Source organism: Mauremys mutica, chromosome 20, assembly GCF_020497125.1.
Source record: "Mauremys mutica isolate MM-2020 ecotype Southern chromosome 20, ASM2049712v1, whole genome shotgun sequence".
In the NCBI taxonomy this organism is placed as follows: domain Eukaryota; kingdom Metazoa; phylum Chordata; order Testudines; family Geoemydidae; genus Mauremys; species Mauremys mutica.
The window spans coordinates 1755462-1781643 of record NC_059091.1 but is presented as its reverse complement, the minus strand read 5'-3'; the positions used below and the strand labels follow the sequence as shown (position 1 = coordinate 1781643).

At 52.7% G+C, this 26182-nt stretch overlaps 1 protein-coding gene across 1 annotated transcript; it reads right to left on the bottom strand.

Moving 5' to 3' along the window:
• On the bottom strand, positions 1 to 26182 carry ACVRL1 (activin A receptor like type 1). The gene is made up of 10 exons (XM_044994806.1): positions 25563 to 26182; positions 16420 to 16491; positions 14615 to 14845; positions 13765 to 13979; positions 12003 to 12102; positions 10421 to 10567; positions 10055 to 10330; positions 9253 to 9450; positions 5928 to 6058; positions 1 to 3406 (listed from the first exon to the last, which is right to left on the bottom strand). Exons 2-10 carry the CDS (start codon positions 16484 to 16486, stop codon positions 3272 to 3274), a joined length of 1500 nt encoding a protein of 499 aa, XP_044850741.1. The 5' UTR covers positions 16487 to 16491; positions 25563 to 26182; the 3' UTR covers positions 1 to 3271.

Genomic DNA, 26182 nt, shown 5'->3' with positions numbered 1-26182 from the left:
GGAAACAAGGTTTATTGTAGGATTTGGATGCAAATGAGATATATGACGTTATTCACAGGAGTTGAACACTTTGAGCATAAATAAAGACCATGCATGAGCTCTGGACAGCAGGGTTTTCCCTGTCTCCTGACATCTCACTTGTGGCAAAAGTCTGAGATTTTGCAGCGCTTAGGAGATAAAATCGCTTTACATTTTATTCAATATATTACATTTTAACATATAAATAACTATAGAATAGGACCCAAAGCTGTTTTTCTGGGCATTGTTTAAACTGATGGTACAGATGAGACCAAACTGATCCCCAAGATCTGAACAGCCTTAAGCTTTGGAGACATTTTTGGATCTGGGTCAGAACTTTAGGGACTGGCTTCTTCTTTAGCTGAAAGATCTCTGTGGTGCTGCACCCCCGGGAAGGAAGGAGGGAGAAGAATGTGGCAGGGTATAATGGGAACTATTTTTCTGCCTTAAATATAGTGATGGCTACCAGGTGAGTGTCACAAGAGAGGTGACAAAAGGAAGGTATTTCAGGCCCCCATTCAACAAGGCACTTAAAGCACGTGCCTATCTTTAAGCATGTGAGTCCTCCTGTTCCCCTGGGGTTTAGGAGAGCCAGGAAATGTGCTTTCTCTTATCCTCATACTCCTGAGATGGAGAGAAAGGCTCCTCAGGGGCTCATTAGCACATGAAATCCATGATATTGCTGTACTCCAATCAGAGCTACTTTGGATACACAGAGACAGACATGTATTTCATTAATCTATGCCTACGAGCCACTGATTTCAATAAGGGTTGGTCACAGCACTGTGCTAATGGGGCAATTTATGTCCCAGCTCCAGGAACGACTGAGCTGTGTGAGATACACAAGGGTGGGGGGAGGTTTTTGGCTGCACTGACAACCTGCCAGGAGGCTGTGGACCACGGCTGGGACTCAGTCCCGCTGCGCCCCATGGAAAGCGGTTGTAAAACTGCCCATGGACTGCAGTGGGAGCACGCCCAGGCCCTTAATTTGCCCATATCTGTTCAACAAGGGACCTGCCCCCGCGAGTCACTGAGCACCCTCAGCTCCAGGCGAAGTCAACGGGAGCTGACGGTGCTCAGAATATCTCCGGGCTGAGCCCTGGCTCTGTTAATCAAAAACAAACACACACAGCCACAATATTTTGCTCATGCTTGTATCTTCCTTGATAGCTGGGCAGCTGAAGCCACCAGCAATAGAGCCCCGCAGCTGTTCAGCGCTGTCCTTGCACTCATGTGACAGCGGCAGGGCAGCTGTGGGCAGCATTAGGGGGTGGGGTGTCCCAACTCTAGACAGTTCCAGATGTGGATAAACCAGAGAGGGACCCCGATGAGAACGCTGCTTCCAAACAGCCCCCCAAAGTCGGGGCGAGTTCAGATGCAGCTCTAAAATGTGGCTTACGTTGCGTCCCTTACGGATCTGGAGTGTCCCTCTGGGCTCCTCTGTCTATAACAGACAAGGGAGTGTCAGGTGGGCCCCTCCAGTGGCTGGAAGTCTGGGCTACCTTTAGGGAGACCTGGGGTCTTATTCTGCCCCGCCTTTCACCTCGTATTGTCATTTCCACCTGTGCAAAATGCGGGGGAAAAGACACTCCGTCAGAATGGCCATGTTGCACGGCCAGTGTGCACAGGTGGAAAGGCCTCCACAGGAGACAAGGCCGGGGCCGGACACAACGGCTCAGACCCCATCTTTAGCAGCTTTGCTTGGAATACGATGATGTGATTCCCCTTCCCACAGAAGCGAATGCACCCAAAGTACCCTTACGGCAGGAAGTATCTATGAGCTAACAGGGCGTCTGGGATCTGCAGCAGCGAGGTGGGGTGGGGACGCTAACCCGGACTTAACCCAGTACCGTCCTTTGCAGAATACAAGAAACACGCTGCACATTGCAGCCGTCGGGGAATTCCTGGCTGCTGTCACCGGGGGAGCTGTGGGCGGGGAGCCCTGCTGGTGCCAAATTCACCGGGGAAGCTCAGGTCTGAGCAGAGCCCAGATTCCTTCAGGCTGGGCTGTGTCAGTGATGGAGGAGGGGGCAGGAACTCACCTCTCCAGCCATGGGTAGTAGTGAGATTAAGCTGGCCAGGGCTGGCTTGCCAGCTGGTGGGGATGGAGTAGCTGGACGCGCTGGGGAAATGAGGGAGACCCACTGAAAGAGGGGGTGTTTCTTGCCCTTCTGCGCCTGCCTCTGGGGGCGGGAGAGGGTAGATCAGGACAACCCAGGAAATGTCAAGATAGCACTAGACCCCAAATGGCTGCTTGCACCAAATTCCTGCCTGGTGTAAACAAATGAAAGTAAATCAGAAAGCCCCCGGGCTCACCTCCCGCACAGAGCCTCACCTCGCTCTGAATGACAACCAGTAAAAGTCCGGTGCACGTGAAGGCCAGAACTCCACCGCAGGAGGGAGAAATGACACCTGCAGCCCCAGGGGGGTTCAGCCCCAGGGTGGGGTGGCAGGCTGTCCCCTGAGGTCTCTCCACTGGGGTAGAGAGCAGCGTTAGTTCTCAATAGGATGCTAAAATAGTGCATCCCCCAGTGGCTTCAGCTGCACCCCCTGAATGAGCACAGAGCGTTCATCACAGCCCAGTTCCAGTCACTGCGCTGCTGCTCGCCTCCTGGTGATTCCAGGGTGCATACTGTGTTATTTGACACGTGCCCACAGACAGACATGCGTGCACGCACACTCGCCCATGTGCACATGCATGCACACTCACCCATGTGCAAAAGGATCCCAAAGGCTAAACTGAGACTCTTGCTTTTTACATGGTCCTGATGTGGCTTCCAGAGTCAACACCCCACTCTTGTGAGCAGGGCGGGGCGCGGGCTGCTACTCATGTTCCCGTCTGGCACGCGAGACAGGCTGGCGTCAGCTCACGGACCCAGCGGGTATTTTTATAAATGGGCTGGGAGAATTTTTTTTAATTAAAAAAAAAAACCTCCAAAAAAACAACTCTGAGGACACTGGAGAGCGACTGCGAAAGACGTGCCGGGGCAACTGGCAGCTGCTCAGTGGGGCTTTTCTGCAGCAGGTTGGAATGGTCCCTGGGGAGTGGTGGCCAATTAAAATCCTCCTTCCACAACAGGGCTGGACTTCGAGGGAAAAACCGGTTTGTTTCAGAGTTGCGCAAAGAGCCCTGGCCCCCTCCCTGCGCACAGCATAAACTCGATGACCTTGAACCTCTTTGGTTTCTCTGCTGCTTCAGAGCCTGAATGAGTCAGAAACCTGATCGCAGCGCTCTCGGGCCTGCTCCCCGCAGCTAATCATCTTGTTTGGGTTTTTCTAGGGAGCTGCTCAGCTTCTTTAGTGTCTTTTTAATCCTCAGGGCTGTGAGCCGAGCAGAGGGGCTCTGGTACCAGCATTCCTTCATGATCTTAGCCAGGGCGGACAAAATCTGGGAGGGGCCGAGAGAGAGAGAGAAAATAAATAACTGAGATCCAGGGCCAGATCCTCCACTGGTGTAAATCAGCAGTGGTTCACTGACTTCTGTGGAGCTACGCCCAATTACACCAGCAACAGATCTGGCTCCCCAAAATTAACCAATGACCCCCCCAGCAGAATGCTGCTTTGTCTCCCCCTATTGGCAGGAGAAGCCTGACCAGGTGGGTGAAGTAACAGCTTTTCCTGGAAGCCTGTCATTCAAAAGCTGTAATATTTGGGCAACTTCTCTGACCCTCCATTTTCCCATCTGTGAAACAGGGATGATAAAACGTAGATGCCTTGTAGGAAGAGCTTTAGGTCTCCTGGCAAAAGCCTCTCTATTGGCAAACACTTATCCACATGCTGGACACTAATACCATGAGTTAGACCCATGACCGCTTGCAGTAATAAAGTTAAACCAGTGTGTAAGAGTCTGCAGGATCCCGTCCTCATGGATCAGAACAGAAGCAGGAAGCCTGCCATACAATCAGTGGGGCCACTGTTCAAGGTGCTAAAGGAGCCCTCAAGGAAGACAAGGTCATTGAAGAGAAACTAAATGAACTCTTTGCATCCGTCTTCACTGCAGAGGATGTGCGGGAGATTCCCACACCTGAGCCATTCTTTTTAGGTGAGAAATCTGAGGAACTGTCCCAGATTGAGATGTTAATAGAGGAGGTTTTGGAACAAATTGATACATTAAACAGTAATAAGTCACCAGGACCAGGTGGGATTCACCCAAGAGTTCTGAAGGAACTCAGATGTGAAATTGCAGAACTACTAACTGTGGGATGAAGAACGGGAGTACTTGTGGCACCTTAGAGACTAACTGGGGGATGTAACCTAATGCTTAAATCATCCTCCGTACCAGTTGACTGGAGGATACCTAATGTAATGCTGATTTTTAAAAAGCCTCCAGATGCCATCCTGGCAATTACAGGCCAGTAAGCCTAACTTCAGTACTGGCAAACTGGTAGAAATTACAGTAAAGAACAGAATGATCAGACACATAGATTAACATAATATGTTGAGGAAGAGTCAACACTGCTTTTCTAAAGGGAAATCATGTCTCACCAATCTATTACAATTCTTTGAGAAGGCCAATAAACACATGGACAAGGGGGATCCAGTGGACAGAGTGTACTTGGACTTTCAGAAAACCTTTGACAAAGTCCCTCATCAAAGGTTCTTAAGCAAAGTAAGCTGTCATGGGATAAGAGGGAAGGTCCTCTCATGGATCAGTAACTGGTTAAAAGATAGGAAACAAAGGGTAGGAATAAATGGACAGTTTTCACAATGCAGAGAGGCAAATAGTGGGGTTCCCAAGGATCTGTCCTGATACCAATAATATTCAACATATTCATAAATGATCTGGAAAAAGGGGTAAACAGTTAGGTGGCAAAGTCTGCAGACAATACAAAATTACTCAAGATAGTTAAGTCCTAAGCTGACCAGGAAAAGTTACAAAGGGATCTCACAAAACTGGGTGACTGGGCAACAAAATGGCAGATGAAATTCAATGTTGATAAATGCAAAGTAATGCACATTGGAAAACACAATCCAAACTACACATACAAAATGATGGGGTTTAATTTAGCTGTTACCACCCCAGAAAGAGATCTTGGAGTCATTGGGGATAGTTCTCTGAAAACATCCACTCAATGCGAAGCGACAGTCCAAAAAGTGAACAGAATGTTAGGAACCATTAGGAAAGGGATAGATAATAAGACAGAAAATATCACAAATCCACTATACAAATCCATGGGATGCCCACACCTTGAATTCTGAGATCTGGTCACCCCATCTCAAAAATATATATTAAAATTGGAAAAAATATGGAAAGGGCAACAAAAATAATTAGGGGATGGAACAGCTTCCATATGAGAGGAGGTTAAAAACACTGGGACTGTTCAGCTTAGAAAAGAGATGACTGGGGGGGACGACATGATAAAGGTCTGGTGTGGAGAAAGTGACTAGGGAAGGGTTATTTACTTCTTCACATAACACTAGACCCAGGAGTTACCCAATGAAATCAATAGGCAGCAGGTTTAAAGCAAACAGAAGGAAATACTTCTTCACGCAGCACACAGTCAACCTGTGGAACTCACTGCCAGAGGATGTGGTGAAGGCCAAAAGTATTACTGGGTTCAAAAAAGAACTAGATCAGTTCATGGAGGAAGGTCCATCATTGACTATTAGCCAAGATGGGCAGGGACACAGCAACATGCTGTGGGTGTCCCTAAACCTCTGACTGCCAGAAGCTGGGACTGAACAACAGAGGATGGATCACTTGATAATTGCTGTGTTCTGTTCATTCCCTCTGAAGCACCTGGCACCGGGCACCGTCAGAATACAGGATCCTGGGCTAGATGGACCATTGGTCTGACCCAGTCTGGACAGTCTTATGATCTTATTTATGGATTTATGGGTTTATACAGTGGTTGAGTTAAAGAAGAGTCACTCCACTGGAGTGGATCTGCGCCCTCTGCCACACTTACCGAGACAGAGTACAGCCGGTTAGGGACACTGGGCGTCTGCTGGTCAGTGCAAACCACCTTCTTCATATCCTCGAAGCTGGGGTCGCTTGGCACCATGTCAAAGAAAGGAGGCCTGTAGTCCTCCACTATCCCTGCCGGAGGAAGCGAGGGCAGCATGTGAGGAAAGCTGGCGTCGTCAGGGGGGCATGCAGCACAACATCAGCACTATGCCCCAATGACTGTAGTTCATCAGCTGCCACAGGACAAACAGCAGGAGCGTGCACCACTCAGGCACGTGTGCGTGTGCGAGGGCACATTTGCACCACTGCCCTCTGCTGAGTGCTTGTTTCTAAGGAGATGAGCCTGTCCTAGCACTGTACTCGGGACATGAAGTAGCTCCAGTCTCAAACAACAGACTCACATGTATTACGGCACTGCCTGAGGCCCAGTCAAGACTGCGCTAGGTGCTGTACAGCGTATAGACAGCCGTGTCTCTGGAGGAGCGGAAGGACAGGGGTGAACTGCTCACACTGATGCCAATGGAAGTTTTGCCATTGATATCAGTGGGGTCAGGATTTCACCCCAGGGATCCTTTCCCCGTGCTGTCTGTACTGACAGTGGCTGCAGAGTGTTACGGACCCTCCCCATGGTATGAACATGTATGAACATGGGTGGGCACAACCAGTCAATGGGACACTAACGCCGAGCATGCTATACATCCTGGATGGCATGAAACGTGACGGGGGTATGTAACGTGAGCAGGCGTGACCAGATACGCAGCGCACCAGGATGTGTGACACGAACGTGTTCACACACTGGGCACAGTGCTAGCACATTGTAGGAGCTGACCCACAAACTACACCGCCCTCACTCCAGATTCACGCTGGCGTAGTTCAGATCAGGTTCAGTCTGTGCCGTTTGTGTTGCCAAATCAGACCCTGGGTGGAATCCTCCTTGGCTACCCAGTGCTTCAGGGGAAGATGCACCAAGCCTGTAGTGAACACCTCAGGGCTGCTCATAGGGAGGGAACCCCGGGTCTCCCTTTGGAACTGGTTGCAATTGCAGGAAACCAGGGGCCAGTTCAGATCATCTGGGAACCTTGTCTTAGACCAGGTGTAGGCAACCTATGGCACGTGTGCGGAAGGCGGCACGCAAGTTGATTTTCAGTGGCACTCACACTGCCCGGGTCCTGGCCACCGGTCCAGGGGGCTCTGCATTTTAATGTAATTTTAAATGAAGCTTCTTAAACATTTTAAAACCCTTATTTACTTTACATACAACATTAGTTTAGTTATATATTATAGACTTATAGAAAGAGACTTTCTAAAAATGTTAAAATGTATGACTAGCACGCGAAACCTTAAATGAGTGTGAATAAATCAAGACTCGGCACAGCACTTCTGAAAGGCTGCCAACCCCGTCTTAGATGCAGCCCCAACCGCCACCTCGTGGTGAACTGGAGGCCAGGCAGCTGCTCATCACAGACCGGCCAGCAGCTGGCCCTGGCTAATCCATATTTAGTGCCTCCGTATGTCTTTGTGCCAGAGATTTAATCCTTTCTGGCTGCCAAAGCCCTTCCAGGGTCCCATCAGCCCACTGCAGTGGGAAGTTCCTATCCGGCACCTCACAAGCCTCCATCAAAAAGGGATCGGAAGCCTCAGGGCAGAGGGTGTAACCCCCACGTCACCCTGCCCCCCTGGATGCAGTGAACAGTGGGGAGTTTCCCCGGCACTGAGTGTCTGCTGGGAGAGAGGCCTTTGGCCCCACAAGGGTTAATGGGCGCTGTTGGGTTAGTTAAGTGAAATGTTTAATCTGGGAGCGCCTGGGAGCCATAAATGAGATTAGCCCGGCCAGACTGTGCCTTGGGGGAGCTGCCACCTTGCCCCCAACTTCCCCCATTTAATGAAGTTTCCTGCTGGTGAAAGGTGCCAGCTGGACACCCGGGAGACCACAGGCCTCTGTGTGTGTCCACCTGGGTCAACCTCCCCCCCCGCCTGTGTCCCTTAGCCCTGCCCTGGAGGGAAAGATGGGCTCTGTGGCACTCATTCCAGCCTGGGCCCGTCTGCTGAGGCCGCCACATTGAGTGCGTGTGTGTGTGTGGGGGGGGGTGGCATTCCATTGCCAGGGAGGCCTGGCCACGGGGACATGGACTGAAGACACCACATCTGGGGCCAGGCTCACCGTCCGCGGCGCCCCAAGCTGCCAGAGGGCGAGAGGACTGTGCCTGGGGGGCGTCCTAGCTCCCACATTCTAACACTGCCATTGCAGGGGGAGAATGGGGCAGGGGAGGTGAATTCCACCTCCCAAAGCCCTGGAGAAGGAGTCTGCATCTGGCCCATTTGCTCTTGGGTCATTGCTCCACTTCAGCCCCATTGCCCTCCCCACCATCCCCATCCCACAACAGCTGCTTCTGCCCAAGGCCCGCACTGACCAACCCCTGGCCGTGGCAGCCTACGGGGGAAACACGCTGGGTTAACCAGCCCATGCTCCGGAGGAGCTGGAAGTCCCCTGGATGTGGCCAGGTTCCAAGCAGTTCTCTGATGCTGCTTGTTTTCTAATCAGTGCTGAACAAACAAAGCGCTGATTGAGTCTAATGGGCCCTTTAATCAGGGAGCCCGGCGCTGACACTAGATTACAGTGTTTATAATTTACAGCTAATCTTCGGGCAAAAAACACCCAGAGCAGCCGAAAACCTTCAGCGGAGCAGCCCAGAGCAGCGCTGATTTCTGCACTGGGAGCCTCGCTAACTCACGGGAGGACGCGGCTCTCACTCCAGCCTGCCGCTCGCTCAGCCTCTCTGCTGCGGCTGCGGCCACAGGCTGTGCCATGCTCCTAAACCGACCCATTTACCCAGCTGCCATCTGTTGCAACACTCAGGACATTGATCCTGCCGACTTCCTATTAAAACAGGCAGTCCCAGCTTCAGCCCATCCACTCAGAGCCCCCGTTCTTTCTCTGCAGGTTAGGATGTATTATCTATATTGAGGTTGTACAAGGAGCCCCAGTCCTAGCCCAGGAGACCAGTGTGCTGGGTGCTGTGCAAACAGAACAAGGAGGCTGTCTGTGCCCCAGAGAGTTCACAGTCTGGGTATAAGACAGTGAATATAGAAGGTTAGCAGAATAGATAGGACCCTCTCAGGTGTCTGCAGACATCAAGATATTCTGGTTGTATATACAGACCAGGGGCCCCAGGGCAGTCTCCAGGTACTATAAAAGGACAGACAGATGTGTGCATATCTCTAGAGAAGGGTCCTTGTATGACACCCACGTTTGTGTGTCTGTGCATGCAGACAGAGAATTAGGAGCACAGCATCTCACTGCCCAAAGCCCCCCAACTGCCCCTTACCATTAACAACCGTCCTCCTGGTGATTTCCCAGAGCACCAGACCATATGCCCAGATATCTGTCTGCTTATAGGATTCGAAGCAGTCGGTACGGATGTGTTCGTCCAGGACCTCGGGGGCCATGTAGCGTTTGGTGCCAACCCGAGGGTTGTTCCCGATGTCCAGGTAGTCGCTGCCCTGGGAATGCATGACCGCCAGCCCTGAAAGGAAGCAGCATCACGCAGGCTGAGCTGGAGGACATGGGGGGCCTGGGTTTTCACTCCTCTCTCTATGAGGAAATCTGGGCCTGGCGGAGTTTTCTGCTTACAGCCCAGGGAAGTCCACCTTGGATTTGTGCCTCTGTCTCCCATGGCGATTGTTCTTTCTTTCTTTCCTTCCCTGGCTTATCCCACTCACCTCCCTTCTGCTGATCAGTGGGGCTGCGAAGTGGGGGGCTATTTATTGTCCCCTAGGGACTGACACCTCCTGAAACGCTACCATTTTGTTCTGGGGAAGAAAAAATACCCCGGAGTTGACCCCACTGGGATTTGAACCTGTAACTCCAGGGAACTAAATCTTTAAGCTCTGATGAGCAGACCATCCCCTCCACTGGTAGAGGAAACAGCCTTTGCTTTTATCACCCCCTAGAGATGCACCTGCCCTTTCACCACAAGGCGTGCAGGTGAAAGGGAATCCAGACAGCGGTTAGGCATAGCGGGGACAAAGGTCTGATATGGTCAGTTCCTCTGTTCCCCAAGCAAGATGACACACAGAGCTGGGTTACAGCCCTGGCTCTGGCCCTGTACATCGAGCCCCCTTCCTCACCCAGGTCTGCGATGCAGCACTGCATGTTGTTCTTCACCAGGATGTTCCTGCTCTTCAGGTCCCGGTGAGCGATGGCTGGTTTCCCCTGGGTCCCGAAGATCTCCACGTGCAGGTGGACCAGGCCGCAGATGATGGAGCAGGCCAGCCTCAGGCAGGTCTGGGTGTCCAGCACCGTCCTCTGCAGGTAGTCGTAGAGTGAGCCGTTCTCGTGGTAGTGAGTGATGAGCCAGAGCTGGGTGCTAGAGTTCCTGGACGTCATGTCAGAGGCGATGAAGCCTAGAGGGGGACAAAGCAGAAGGGGCCATGGAACAGGGGTGCACCAGCAGGCCGGGTGCCACATAAACACCCTCGTGGGCTGCTACTCACCCAGGATATTGTCATGCCTGAGCAGCACCGTGTTGTAGATCTCCGTCTCGCGGAACCACGACTGCTCGTCCCGGGAGGAGAAGATCTTCACGGCCACGTTCTCCCCGTTCCACACGCCGCGCCAGACCTCCCCGTAGCGCCCTTTCCCTGCCATGACACAGACACGGCGTCACGCTGCCTGCTGGTGCTGAGCGAGCCCAGGTGATGGGCTCACGTGGTGCACACCTGCCCCCGCTGGGCCACGTCGGGATAGAAGCCCAGGCCACTGCTGCCTAAGCGGGAGGCTTAGCGACCTCAGCCACCCCAGGATAAGGTTTTATGTTCTTTGTGGATCAATGACTAGAGGCAACTTGTTCCCATGGCTGACCCACTGCATTTCACCCTCTGACGGCCGCTGGGCAACCCAGCAGCCTGAGGCCGTCAGAAAACAAACCTATTCACCAGCAAATTGCCAGGACTTTTCTTTGGCTTAATAGGGTCTAGTCTGGCCAATTACGGGCTAGGACAGGTGACTTCATGCCCGGGCCTGGCCTATACAGTCATGGGGATAAGCTGGGTCCCCCAGGGCCAGGCCCGGTCTGTCGGGCTAGGGGTCAGGCCGGGTCCCCCGGGGCCGGGCCGGTCTGTCGGGCTAGGGGTCAGGCCGGGTCCCCCGGGGCCGGGCCGGTCTGTCGGGCTAGGGGTCAGGCCGGGTCCCCCGGGGCCGGGCCGGTCTGTCGGGCTAGGGGTCAGGCCGGGTCCCCCGGGGCCGGGCCGGTCAGTCGAGCTAGGGGTCAGGCCGCCACAATGACGGCCAGGCCAGGCCCGGTCTGTCGAGCTAGGGGTCAGGCCGGGTCCCCCGGGGCCGGGACGGTCTGTCGGGCTAGGGGTCAGGCCGGGTCCCCCGGGGCCGGGCCCGGTCTGTCGGGCTAGGGGTCAGGCCGCCACAATGACGGCCAGGCCAGGCCCGGTCTGTCGAGCTAGGGGTCAGGCCGGGTCCCCCGGGGCCGGGCCCGGTCTGTCGGGCTAGGGGTCAGGCCGGGTCCCCTGGGGCCGGGCCCGGTCTGTCGGGCTAGGGGTCAGGCCAGGTCCCCTGGGGCCGGGCCCAGTCTGTCGGGCTAGGGGTCAGGCCGGGTCCCCCAGGGCCGGGCCCGGTCTGTCGGGCTTGGGGTCAGGCCGGGTCCCCTGGGGCTGGGCCTGGTCTGTCGGGCTTGGGGTCAGGCCAGGTCCCGTGGGGCCAGGCCTAGTCTGTACCATGAAGAGTTAAGGCAGAAGCCTCATGGCCAGAGCCCAGCCCATCGGATATTAGGGGTTAGGAAGAGCCCAGCTCCAGTCTAAGACCTGCTCGTCCTTCCCCCTCCTATACTAAGCATCTCCAGAGGGCCCTGGGCTCGTGGGTGGGTAACAGAGACGGCCTTAACCAGAGTCCAAAATTTCCCCTGAGGGTCAAGTTTCATGGTCTCATCTCTAGCTGCTCCCGGGATGGAGTGTGGGACATGCCTGGCTCACTGGCTGAAGGAATCAGCTGATAGCTGAGCCAGGGGGCTCCTCCTTCACCCCGTACAGATGTTTAAAGGCAGATGCGGTGGCTGGGTTTTCTTACCTACGCATTCCACCAGAGCGATCTGCCGAGCCACCGTTCTTTGAACAAGAAAGGGCAGCCCGGAGCCACTGCCCGTCGTGCAGTCCTCGTTCAGCAGGTCCTGAGGGACAGATCACTGGAAGTCAGCGACAGAGCTTGCAGCAAGGTAACCTTGCAAATGGCTTGTGGCACATTAACCCCTCAAGCAACATTAAATCCCCATCTCTTCGGTTACCATGGCAATCAGGAGCGGGGCGCTGGGAGGTAGGTGGGGTGCACAAGGGTGGTGAAGCTGCCTGGTGGTGATCTGGGGCACATGGGCACAGTGGTAGGGGGCAGATGGAGTGAGTCAATGCATGGATTTTGGGTGGGGATTGGTGCATCGCCGTAGGTTGGCTGGGGGGAAAGGGCATGGAGGGGGTGGTGGTGATCTTAGGAGGGGGCGGAGATGGGGCACGTGATGGTGGGGTTGTGGCATGAAGATCGTTCTGGATGGAGACAGAGTAAAAGCTGCAAGGAGGGGTGTGGAGAGGTACCAGTGACCTGTGGGACAGAGATGGCTGTGTGGCACCTAGAGGTGAACTGGAGAGAGAATTATGGAGACCATAAAATCCATGCCACCCATATACCTTTCCTATTCAATGTTATCAGTGGTGCAAGTAGAAATCATTTCTTGCCAGTACTGCACTCATGGGAGGGAGACAAGGGGGGCACGTGACCCTCCATGTGACTCCTCCCTGCCCTGCCCCCAGCCCGGGACCCGCACGCTCTCCCCGTCCCCTTCGACAACCCCCCTTTGTACATACAAACATCAACATGCTTAACATATTCACTTTCCCCCCAGATATGTAGTATTCAGTCTGTTTTATGGAATATGGGAGTTGGGTGAGGAGCCATTTCAGCCTATGTATGACATATTAAAGACAAATGTTAAGTAGAACTGGATCCTAAACTGCTCGATGGCATTGTACCCAAACACTGCATTTCAATGGGGGATTCAACTTCCTTTATAGGAACAGAACAGACTCCTGAAACTCTTACCAGCACACAAAAATAGTCCAGACTCATGCAAATAGCCCCATTGTTTTCAATGGGATTGATCAAGTGATTGAGGGTTTACAGGATAAGGTTCCAAGTTCGTAAATTGTTCTGGATGAAACTGACAATGCCTGAGCTGTCAGATCAGAAGGAGCGTCATTCGAATAAAGGTGGGCAGATGTGTGATAAGTCTTAGCTCCGTTGCTAAGATGAGGAACATATTTTCAGCAAAGTTCTCGGCAGATTCCTGAGGCAGCTGGTTTAAGGCCGTCAGTGTCCGGCATTATAATCCTCACTTATCGTTCTCTCACCCACAAAGCTGGAAAATGAGGCATTTGTTTTCTTTGTTTTGCTGCTCCAGTTCCAGTTAACAAAATGCATGTTAGACTAGTTTGGCTGCAAAGAATGAATGCTCTCCCTATCTGCGTTCTGCTCCTTTAAGGAGCAGGGCGCAGCCCCTGCCCCCGGAGCAGCAGGTTAGCCCCAAGGCTTTCCAGTACCCCGGACTGCTAAAAATCTCTTGCTGGTACCGCAGACTGGAGGGTACCGCTCTACTTGCACTCCCGAATGTTATATCCGCTTAGTTAGGGAGAGAGCCCTTGACTGTGACACAGCAATGGGCTCTGGCCACAAAGTTCAGGTTTGAACTCTGGGGCCTTCGGACCCGGGGGGGTTTGCAGGGTGGGAGCCTGTGGCCATCGCCATTTCTGGTCCGTAGCAGGCAGGCTGTTCAAGGCCCACTCACCTCTAAGGTGCTGTCTCCAACCATGGAGGCTTTCAGCATGATGTCTGTGTCCCCCAAGTCATCATGTCTGATGAGAAGCCGCTTCCGGCGGTGCTGAGCCAGCTTCCAGAAGGAGAGCGTGATGAGCGTGACGAGCACGAGGAGGGCCAGCAGCGGGACGAGGATCATCAGGAGAAGGTTCTTCAGAGAGGCAGGTTCTTTGGGCTGCTCCTGGCCTGAGGGGAAGAAAAGGACGAGCTGTGGTGGAGTCCAGGGGCAAGGGCAGTATGCATGGAGTCAGAGCAGGGGTCAGGTCGGGATGGAACGGGCTCTGGGGTCTGCAGCTTGGTTTCGGTGCTCCTGTGCTGGGACAGGGAGGAGGCTTCAGGCCACCTTTCTCTTTCTCATATTCTAGAGCCATGCAGGGCCCTGGTATAAGTTAGAGCAGCCTCGGGGCTGCTAGGAGCCACCCTCTCCGTGGGTGTGAAAGGGCCAGCCCGACTCCCCAGCAGCCCTGAGCAATTCAGGGGCAGCAGGCAGAGAGCCGGAGAGCTGACAGCAAATGTCACCCCAGTTCCTGCTGACAGCTCTCCTCCCACTGAAGGAGGTGGACAGAGTCTGCTGGGATCCAGTGAGCATGGATGCAGCAGCCCAGGGCCTGAGCTCGGGGCTGGGAGGCACCTGAGCTGAGGGGACAAGGCCAGAGGGGAACCAGGGCAGCCTCAGAGTGATTTCCGGGGAAATTCCTGTCTCCCCAAAGGCTGTCGGAGGGTTCCCCAAGGCAGGGGGTGGGAGCCTGGGACAAACTACCAGAGAGGGGAGCCCCCTGCACCCAGCCACACCAGGGACCGAGGACACGGCTGGGCCGTACCTTTCAGGAGGACACTGAGGTTCTCATTGCACATGTTGGAGCTGCAGCAGTTCATGGCGTATTCTTCCATGGCCGGAATCTGGCAGTACTCCAGGATATGGTTACTCAGGCAGCCCTTGGCCTGGATGGCCTTCCCGTTCTCCAGGGTTTTGCTCACAAAACACACCTTCCCCAAGCAGGTGGCATTGTGACAGGGCTGCCTCTGCGCATCACAGGCGCACATCAGGTTCTCTGCAGGACACAAACGAGATAGCACTGTTCATGGACGGGGCCGAGCCAGGGTGGGCGAACAGGACTCTCCCCACATTCCAGCTGGGGTATGTTGCATCCGGCACTCTCTGCATGTCATGGGAGGACTCTGACTGAGCTGGGAGACAGGTCATTCATAATTACTGGGGGACACAAACCAGCTTCTTGTCACAGCAAGTCTCACATAGCTGAGGGTCAGCTAGTCGAGGCTGGGCCATGCGGGCCAGATTTTCTAGGAGCTGATCACCAGAAAATCTGCCCCTGAGATCTTCTGAAAATCCAGGCTCAGACTGGCAGATAAATAGCTAAATAAATAGCTAGATAAATGTGATGGATAGATGAGAAAGAATTTGGGGATGGGCTCAAACCAGGATATTTGTCTCTGGGGCTTTAACTTCAGGAAGGTCAGTGTTTTTTGATCCAGCTGTTTTTGTTCATCCCATTGCAATTTCACATGTGGATTTGGACTCTGAGCGCCACTCAGGGGCATTTGGATCTGGAATTTAGTCTCGGTCCTGTCTCTAAATCTGGGCCCTAAAGTTATGCCTGGAATCCAGAACCTAGGCTGGGGCCAATCATCATCCTCAAGGCATTCCCCAGAGCGGGGGCAAAGTCGAGACCCGAACCTGAACTTTGCCTTTTTTGGGGTGTTTGGCCCATCAGAGTCAGGCTGGAGCTGCGAGCTCTGACCCTGAGCAAGGTTTCTGGTTTGAAGCCCCAGAGCCCTGGGTACGCTGTGGTTGGGATTTGGCCTGTTTCACAGCCTGGGCTCATCTCTAATGCAAACCCGCCAGCGTCTCCCTCTGCACAGAGCTCTCCTACGGCGCTGGCCCTAACAGCGGGGCCTCCTTGCTTCAGCACTGGGTAGCTGTGAACAGGGTGAAGAGACAACCCCGGGCTGGGGCTGACCAGTGACGGAGATGAGCAGACTGGGGTAACTGGAGGACACTGTGAGATGTCCAGTTAATAGCCCATGACTAAGAGGAGCCCACCCCAGGGAAAAGCCCTAGGTATTTAAGAATACTCCCTGCATCCCATCTCTCGGTTTCATGTCTCCAACGAGCTCAAAGCATGTTATGAACCATAGAGAACTAACACTGGGAGGGAGGTCAGCGGGGGGGAGGGATAGCTCAGTGGTTTGAGCATTGGCCTGTGTGAGTTCAATCCTTGAGGGGGCCATTTAGGGAACTGGGGTAAAAATCTGTCTGGGGATTAGCCCTGCTTTGAGCATGGGGTTGGACTAGATGATCTCCTGAGGTCCCTTTCTCCTCTATGACACATGAGGAGAAACAACTCACCCAAGGTCACATGGCCAGTCATGGGTACAGCTGGAATAGAACCCAGGAATCCCAGCTCCTTCCTCTGACCTCTCCAGGCAGACACACAGGGGGTGAATAAATTGCTTGGGATGGTGACTTATTTTGAGAGGCGAGTATATAACTAAATCTCCAAATCTCCCACCATTTATTTCAGTTTCCTGCATGCTACAGAAAGAAACAGCCGTGCTCTGGGAACACTGCACTGTTCTTAGTCACTCTGGCTATTCTGCTACATACCTGCTGGAAAGCTCCTTGGAACAGTCAGAACAACCAGGAGAAAGCTCCCGATGGCTCCTTGCAGCATTTTCTCTGGAGAAAACAGAATTAATTAATAGCGCAGTCTCACAATTCGGCAGCCTCTTTCACCTGGAGGATCTGAAAGCACTTTGCAAATGCAAATGATATTATTATTGTGCAACTTCATTATATATAGGGGGTTACTTCATGCATCCCTGAAATGCAGCCACGTCTGGGCTGGAACGGGTCAGCTGCTTCACAGTTGCTCGGCAAAGCTACACAATGGCTTTGGAGAGGAAATAAAGGATTCTGTAGTCAACTGAAATTGCCAGGGTGCGGGGGCAGGATGTAGGTAGGTAGGACAGAATTATCCAGAGTGGAACTTGGCCAGGATATCACAGTTACCACCTCTTCCTGAGAGCGATTACGGAGATCTTTACGACACATAACTGCATGAAAGCTAAACTCCAGCTAAACTCAGCCTCCAGAAGATCAGTCTGCATTGGTAATGCATGTGAATAAACACAGTGCAAACTCTGCACTGATTGACAACAGTCCATTTGTATACAGAAGGGTAGCAGACAGGAATAGGGTAGTATACCTTTAAATGGTTTGTGACCCTGCTAGTGGCGCTTACTGTGTTTGGGGCTGGAGAAGCCACCAGAAACCAGCCAGAGCAGCAAGGTGGTTGTAGCTAGGTCTGGCATGTGTGTAGTAAGCATGGTTCCTTACTTGTGACCCAGCTGTGTCCCTGCGGTGCCTTCATGTTCTGTTGTCGTGTGAAGAGCAATAGACACATCAGCCTCTTTTCATTGTAGCAACTTGTGTTGCTGCACTTCCTTGCATCCCAGGAAAAGCTACGTCAAAGCATTTTACAGGCTGCGCAGCCTCACCACCACTGAAATGCAGCCATCTCTGGCGTGGAGCACAGCACCCAACTTGCACCAGCCAAGCTACAGTTTTAAAACAGGGAGCCAACGAGTTCCACACGATCTGATCACTGACACAGCAGGGGCAGAGTAGGCGGCAGGAACTAACGGGGGACCTAGGAAGTTCAAAGGGGAGCCAGGGAGTAACAGACGTAATGGGATGCAGCAGGGCCAAAGCAGGGCAGTGCAGCTAGCGGGATTTAACTAGGTCTAAGCAATAGCTCATGCAGGATCAAAGAGCAATGGCTCAGAAAGGCCTGATGAAGATGGGCTCACCTTCCCCTCCACCACACCTCTCTCCTGTGCATCAAAGTCCGAGCTTCTAAGGCCAGAAGGGACCCCCAGACCACCTAGGCTGACCTCCTGCATATCGGGCCACGAAACCCCGCCCAGTTACCTCAGTACTGAGGCCAGTAATCTGTACTAGACTAAAGGAGACCACAGGCAGAGAAATATGGGGGCTCGTGGCAATGGCAGGGAATTGATTTGGTGTGACGTACAGCTCCGTGGGCCTGCTCCGAAGTATCCTTCAGGCCAGCTGTGCATTGCAGAGACTCGCGGACTGGGTCCTCCAGTGGGCTTTGGTATCAGGCTTATCAGCGATACAAATACACTCCTAGCAGGCAGCCAAAAGTTTCCCAGCTGCTCCTATGGAGAGGGAGGTTTTTTTGTTTTTTTAAATTCTTCCTTGTAAAAAGGGAATTCTTGCCAAACTAAACATGATGAAGACTTGACCTCACCACCGTCCCCAAGCCTCCCTCCCCGCCGTGCAGCCGTCTCCTTCGCTTCTGGAGCCCTTTCTAAATGGACGAGCCCCTGGGTCCTGGGAGCCCAGGGTTCTCCACCCACCTCCGTCTGTGATTTCTACGTAAACAGGCTGATGGCTCCGTTTCCTGCAATTCAGGGAGCCCTGCCCATTGTCTGCCGCTGAAGCCAGAACAGGAATCAAGATTGTTTAGATTCTGGCCTTGATGGGAAAGGGGAGTCACGCAAACACACACAGCTCCCAGCCGCACAAACAGATCTCTGGCCCAGACAGCAGCTCCGTGGCTCCAGCCACAGGGCAGCCTCGCAGGGACCTTTCCTCCCCGAAATAACTCGCTTTGTTGTTCTCCCAGAGGGGAAACAGAGACTCAGCTCCAGTGGGATTTGGGGTTGGAAGTGGGAGCTGCCTCTGGCCAGGGAATCTGCAGCTTTTGAGGATAAAGCACCAGCAGGCAAACAGCCCTTTCAAGGGTGAGCAAAGGGGCTGGATGCATCTGCAGGCTGAACCCATGTTGGGCAATGGGGTTCTCTGAGGCCCGTCCCCCAAACACTGGCACAGACAGGACAACGTTCCTGGGGGGAGGGATAGGTGATCCCCAGCAGCTGTGCCCTGAACCAGGGACAGTCACATGGGCTGCACCCCAATCTCACTTGCCCCACAGCCTGGACCCAGTGCAGACACCAGGGCACGGATCCAGCCCTGATGTAAGCAAAACACACTCCTGGTTAAATCAAAGCGCTGGCTCGCTCCAGGGCGGCACCTGACCCTTCATCTCACAGGCTGGGTCCCTGCTGGCTGCAGGCAGGATCCTGGAATAGGAATTGCAACCTCCATGGTGCCGAAGTTTGGATGGCTGCTGTACTGGCAATCTAGGCCCCATCCAGAGCCTGGAGACGAAGGAAGCTCCCAGGAAATGGGCTTTGGGCCCAGTGGCACCTCCAAAGAGCTGGGCCCAGTTCTGTTTAGCTCCCACGATCCATTTCCTTTCTTTCCGTCTTCCTGATCTCATAGTCTCGAAGGCCAGAAGGGACCATTGTGATCATCTAGTCTGACCTCCTGCACATCGCAGGCTACAGAATCTTGCCCACTCACTCCTGCAACCTCTGGCTGCGTTAGCCAGTCCTGAAATCATGCCTGAAAGACTCCACGTTACAGCGAGTGCACCACTTCCTCTAGCTCAACCCCCCAAGTGCCCCGTGCTGCAGAGGAAGGTATAAAACCCCCAGGGTCTCTGCCACTCTGACCTGGGGGAAATTCCCTCCCAACCCAGCGATCAGTTAGACCCTGGGTATGTGGGCCAGAGCCAGACCCCCGGGAAAGAATTCTTGGTAGAACTCAGAGCCCCCCGTTATCTAGAGTCCCATCTCCAGCTGGTGGAGGCGTTTGCTATTGGCAGATGCGGATGAGCCATACGCTATTGATCTCCTTCCTTCCTTCTCGCCCCTACTCTCTTTCTTCCTCCCGTCTCGCCTCTCCCGTGTTCTCTGATCCCTTTCCTCCCTTCCCCCATCGCTATCCTCCCCTTCGTCCTATTTCCCTCTCTCCCTCACACGCTAACACAGACTTGGATGTTGTAACATTGCTCCAGAGACCCAAAGCATCTCTGTCACAAGTAGCCCCGTGACCCCAGCCTGAGCTCTCTGGTTCTCATCAGTAACAGAAACATGGTGGGAGGGGGGAGGGTCCTGAGAACTGCTGAAAACTCACTTTATTCTGCTGCTTTCCAAGCAGCTGCTTCTAGAAGGAAGCTTCTGTTCCAGAAACTGAGATTTAATTTCCTGTACCCTCTGCACCAGTGACTCACCATTCACATGTTCTCTGTAGCTCTCTCACCTCATTAGGTCTCCACACCACGGCCTCAGCGTCTCTGTGCCGGCTGGTACCAACTATGGCCCTCGACACAGAACCAAGTGCAGGGCTCAGGACAGGTAGCCTGGCTGTAGACGTCCGTGTCACCGACCCCAACGGTTCCAGAATCAGGAGTCAGGCCCCAACGTATGACGAGATTGGCTTACGAATTGTACGATTTTCAAAGCTACTCTAGCTGAGGCTTGTTACCGTTTGGTTTGTGAGCCCTTAGGGGGGCACTTGAGACCCATTTCCAGGCTTTACTCTGCAATCACGAGGGCTAGAAACTTACTTTTTTCATTTTAATTGAGAGTTGAGACCCCCCCCCATCATCAGTCTCCTCTCAGAGCAGGGACTCGAAGGGAAATCCTGGTCCCCACTAAAGTCACTAGGATTTTTGCCATTGTGTTCAATGGAGCCAGGATTTCACCCTAAATATTACAAGACTGGTGAAAAAAGTGGCAAGACCCGATTCTTAGAGCCGAGTGGAACTTCCTCTCGGGATTGTTTCTAGAATCAACCCCCTGGATCCAAGCACAAAAAACCCAATGAACCAAAATGCTCTAATTTCACCATGCAGTGTGTCCTGCAAGTGTGGGGAACCGAATGGAAGTGCCTGGAGCACTATCCCCATCCCAAGCCAACTGATGCACAAAAGGGTCCAACAAACGGCAGCGTTAGTGGTGGAAAATCAATTGAAAGTTTCAAGTCCTTTCAGTTTTAATAGCCTTGAGAGTTAGTAACATAGGGAAGAAGAATTTTTAAACATGGTTCTACTGGAAGGGTTGATGGCAACCACTGATCACAGACCTGGTTAAAACGGAAGGGTGTGCTGACCACCTTTCATTCATGCTAAATAGAAGAAGTGATGTAAGTAATGATAGCTGGACATAATAGAAGCCACCGCCCAAGTCACTAGGCTGCATGGCAAAGCCTTATTAAGAAGGACCCCAGGGAGAATAGGTGGGGTTTCTCTATGGCACATTGCAGAAATGTAGGGGCTAACGCAGTGGGTCTCAAACTTTTTTACTGGTGACCCCTTTCACATCACAAGCATCCGCGAGTGACCCCCCCTAATAAATTAAACACACTTTTTAATATATTTAACACCATTATAAATGCTGGTGGCAAGCGGGGGTTGGGGTGGAGGTTGACAGTTCATGACCCCGAGGGGTCCTGACCCCCAGTTTGAGAACCCCTGGGCTAAAGGATTTTTTGACATGTGAGAGAAGCAGAGAGCCCAGAAAACCAGCAGACAGCAAGAGAAACAGTCGTGAGACTAGCCCAGAGGAGCAGAGAGACAGAACTCCTTGGGGCACAGGACTGGCTGGAGAAGCTGGCTTGGAAATTCTAAGGAAACTTCCTGCTCTTTTTTCCTTCTGTGTTCTGGGAAATAGGACCCTGTGTTCATTCACTGTAAATAAACAGGATTATACCAGAGAAATACCTGACTTGTATCATCAATTTCCTCTCTAATGGAAACCACTAGGCAAGGCTCCACATATTGACTACCTGCTCAGGGGAAAAGAGGCAAGGCAACCTTATCTGGTCTGTGACCCTTTGAACCACAAATAAATAAACAGAGGGACCAGATGCTCAGCTTCTGTAAATCGGAATAGCTCCAGAGCTATATCAGTTTACATCAGCCGAGAACCTGTGTGAGGATAATCAGAGTTAAAGCAACTTTAATTCCACCCCTTCCACACATGTGCTATTGATATGATTTATAAAGCAAGAGCACGCCAAGCATTTCAGATGTTATGCTGCGGTGTCCTATATAACCACATAAGAAAGCTGGCCAATGTAACGACCTATCAAAGATGCTTCTATTAAGAATGTGGGTGGAGAACGCAAAGTTACAATGTCTTTGAAAATGGAAGTGCACTCGGAGCTGCAATTCCCAATGGGCCACTGTGACTCAGAGCATCCAAGGAAGCAGGGCTTTGAATGCTTGCAGATGTGTCTCTGTCTCTGTGTCTCTGTCTCTCCTTGACCCCTTCTCTCACAAGCAGCGTGCCAGCCCAGCATCCCACTGCAGCTGTAAGGCCAACCCTGCTCTCTGCTCAGCACAGAGCCGGTTTTTATCAAATCTGGAGTGCGTTTAGTGCTTGTGAAGGGCACCAGAGAGAGCCCTGAGATCCTCTCTGCACAGGACCAGTGACCGGTCCGTGCGTGTAGGCTCCCCTGCTCCACCCATAAGCCCTAATGGTGCCTTGGCAGGACCATCTGAGTATGCCAGGGTTCAGTCTTTGTGGCCCATTCAGGCCTTGGTCCACGTGCCTTGGGCTGCCAGCAAGCGCCAGCAGCTTGGGCTGCCAGCAAGCGCCTTTCATGATGGTGGTTTCTGAGCTGTGGACACATGTCCGGAAGGAACTAGATCGAGTCCCACCAAACTCCTGATGCACAACCCCCCCTAAGCAGTAACTATGCTCTGTTCACATCGAGCTGGGCTGGATTGAAACCAGCTCCCTGGGCTCGAGACAGTCATGCCTGGTGCCTCCTGCAGCCATCACGCCAGTGCAAAGCAGGTCTCCGAAGATCAGAGACAGCCCCTTGCACTTGTGTAACAGACTGTCCAGAGAAGCCATGAATTGTTCCCAGAGGGTACTGCCGCGCTGCGATAAAAACCCACTGCACTGAATCTCAAACCCGGCTGAACTGGCTCGGGTTGCAGGGCTAAAAATAGCTGGGTAGACGCTCCGCCCTCACAGGGTCTCAGAGCCTGGGCTCCAGCCCAAGCCTGCAAAGCTACACTGCAGTTTGATGGCCCGGACCCCCGAGTCAGCTGACCCGGCCAGCCCCGGCTGTGCCGCAGGCCTTTGATCGCAGTGCAGACACAGAGCAAGACCAATGTCTTCCAAGGGGGCCACACAGTTTAAAAGCTTCAATTTTTGAGACCATGATTTTGGGCCTGATTTTCCGAGGTGCAGAGCACCCATAATTCCCAATGAAGTGACTGGGAGCAGCAGGTGCCCAGAGGATACTTTTGAATCAGAATCAGACCCCAGAGGATACTTTGAAGACTGAGACCTAAACCCTTCTCCTCTTCCCACCACCCTGCCCTAGGCACCAGGGCCCTTCATGCGGCTTGGTTGACACTGGAGAACAGTTTAACTAGCTGACATGAAATAGGGTGACCAGATGTCCTGATTTTATAGGGACAGTCCCGATTTTTGGGCCTTTTTCTTATATAGGGTCCTATTACCCCCCATCCCTTGTCCCGATTTTTCACACTTGCTGTCTGGTCACCCTAACATGAAACCACACCAGGAAAGAGAATCATCAACGCAATTAGCACCATGGTTCGCACAGTCACACACTCGCATGGGAGAGATCTAGGGCTCATGCCCAGCAAACCGCACACAGAAAAGCCTTTTTTGGTTTTTGAGTGCCAGGATGCATCTCATGACCTGCTTCCTTATTTTTGTTCCCTGAGAACCAGCAGTTGTACTGACGCCCCCCTCCCCTCCCAGAGCACATGAGCCGGCAGCAAGCGTTATTCCTGCCCGGGGAGGCAGCAGATTTAGGCAGTTTCCAGGACACTGCTGCTCTAGGCTGGTTGTCAGATGTGCTGAAGTTCCCCGTGAAGTCAGAGGCAGCCGGGGTGCTCACTCCTCTACGAACCAGGCCATGTGTTGCTAGATCAAAAGCCCATTGAGCTCAGTGGGAGTTTTTCTGTTTACTTCAATGGGCTTTGAACCTAAATTGGGAGAGCTACGAAGATTCCCCTCCTCTCCCGGCCCATCAGGACAGAACTGGCCAGGTGCATACGGCAGTGACATCTTCTGCCACTGAAGCTTTCAGGAGCTGGCCAATGGTCTGATCCAGGGAACATGCTGTATTCCTAGGGCTGGAGAAAATGTAGATCTGGGAGCCAGAGATCAGATTCGCTTGGCTCAGGGGTCTCTTTCAGGCCCATTTTGGAGCCGAACTGAGCCTTGGAGCCTTCCAAAGGTTGCTCCGGGGACATTGGCAAGCCTGGCGCAGCGTGCCCAGAGCCAGCAGATGCCTCGAGCAGCCGTATTGCACAGCATGGGCTTTGTGCTGCCCTGCGCTCGAGGCAGTTGCTACATTAAAAATCAGAGAAACAGGTTTTGTTATTTAAAAAAAAAATCAGCCCAGACGCCCCCTCCCCACCCACGTGTTTATTTTTTCTCAAATTCTGTGTGTTAGAGAAACAGGAGGGCAAGGTTGATTTTCTGTTTGTTTGTGCCAAGAACAGCAAGGGGTTTTTTATTTCTAGCCTGGAAGCTTTTTAGAAACAGTAACAAACAAATCCTGCGAAGCATCTCTGACCCCCTCGTGTGTGTGTGTGTGTGAGAACTGAACACCCCATTCCAGTCCCAAGCATCCTACTGAGCTACAGGATAGCAACAGACTAGTCCCCACCCATTCCTTCCGCACCCCAACATTGATTTGCTTTCTCCGCTGGCACTGCTCATTGAGCTAAGGCCGAGCTTTTCCTGAGCAGTTTAGTAATTCTGTGCAGCGTAGGAGCAGTTCACGGTGTTCCATCCCACGCTGAATTTCATTTGCCACCATATTGCCCTTAACTTGGTTAGGTCCCTCTGACGTTCCACAGTCTTGGTTAACCTAAATCATTTTGTGTTATCTGCAAATTCTGCTTCCTCCCTGCTCCTCTTCTTTTCCAGATCATGAATTAATATCAGCCCTAGCACAGCTCCTGCTGTTAACTTTTGGTGGTGATGAAATTGACCATCTCTTCATCATCTGTTTTCCATCTCTTACCTAGTTTCTGACCCAAGATAGCCCTTTGCCTCTGATCTCTGGACTACTTAGCGCCTTCAGCAACCTCTTATGAGGAACTTTGTAAAAGGCCTTTTTGAAAATCGAAATGAATTGTGTCAACTTGTTCTCCTTTATCTGCTCTTTTACAGAAAATGGTAGAGAATTTGAATAGATTGGTGAACGCGGTTTTCCTTTTCAGAAGCTGTGCTGCTTTGACCTTATCATATCATTCATTTCTAAATACTTTGTAATTCCATCATTTCAACCAGTCTCTAGTCTGCAGTTTACTACATTTCCCCAGATATTTTAGAAATATCTGCAAAACATTTGCTACTCTCTAATCCTCCAGCACTAGCTCCATTGCATATCATATAATTATAGTTTACATTTTGTTTCATCTTTTGAAAGGGGACACAGGGCCAGATTCTGACTTCAGTTACCCTTGTGCAAATCCAGAGTCATCCCACTAAGTGTAATTGAGGTAAACCCAGATTCTAGGCTCAGTTGCACAAGCATACATCAGGAGCAAATTCTGCTGGCTCCAGTGCGGTTACTCCAGACTCACATTCAAGCAATGGAGTGGTTCTCAGTGGCACATAGTGCACAGCGGGGGGTCAGAGTCTTAGAGGGGAGGGAAAGGGGGACCCAATGTGTCACAGAGGGGGCAAACCAGGAACAGACCAGAGGGGGTGAGGAGTTACAAACATGGGCGAGCTCCAGGGAGCTCAGCGCTAGGCCTCTAGCTGAGGAAGGGGCCCATGACGAGATCGTCGGTAGCTCGCTTTCTGCTTTGGGCAGCAGCCTAAGCAACATCCCGACACCCACAGAGGGAGCAGTTCATTCCAACTCACCTACGGCTCTTTCCCTCTCATTGGCAGCACCGGCCCAGAGGAGAGGCTGCTTGTGGGCGGGCGGGTTCTGCAGAGCTCTGGAGGCGGAACGGAACCCTGCCCGACCCAGGTCTGGGCGTCCAGTATCCGGCTCGCTGTCTGCTGCTAGCAGGGCTGCGGTCACCCTTTCCCAGGGCCAGAGGCGGTTCTCCTTGGCAGCTCACCCCAGGCAGTTCCCCACTGCACTGCAAGCTCCAGCCTGAAGCAAATGCATGGGTCAGCCTCCGTCCTCCCCACCCCACACACCAACCTTCCTAGATTTGCAGAGGGATGCTGGCAGGGCAGAGCTTTGGCTCCGGTGTTAGTTCCAGCCGCTGTCGCCTGTCCCAGCTGGGGAGAGGGGTGTGTGCGTCTAGGTTCCCTCCCCAGTCCTGGGGGCTCGTCTCTCTCTCCCTGTTCCCCAAACGCAGCAGTTTGGCAAGATCTCCGAGCTCTGGATGTGGGAGAAGTCAAAAAATGTTTCTTATTACTGCCTCTTCCTGCCTGGCTTTTCTCCACCACTCCCAGCTAATAAAGCATTTCCTATTGCTGAGCATACAGCCACAGCCTAGCTCCCTTCCTCCTGCACACACCGCCGGGCC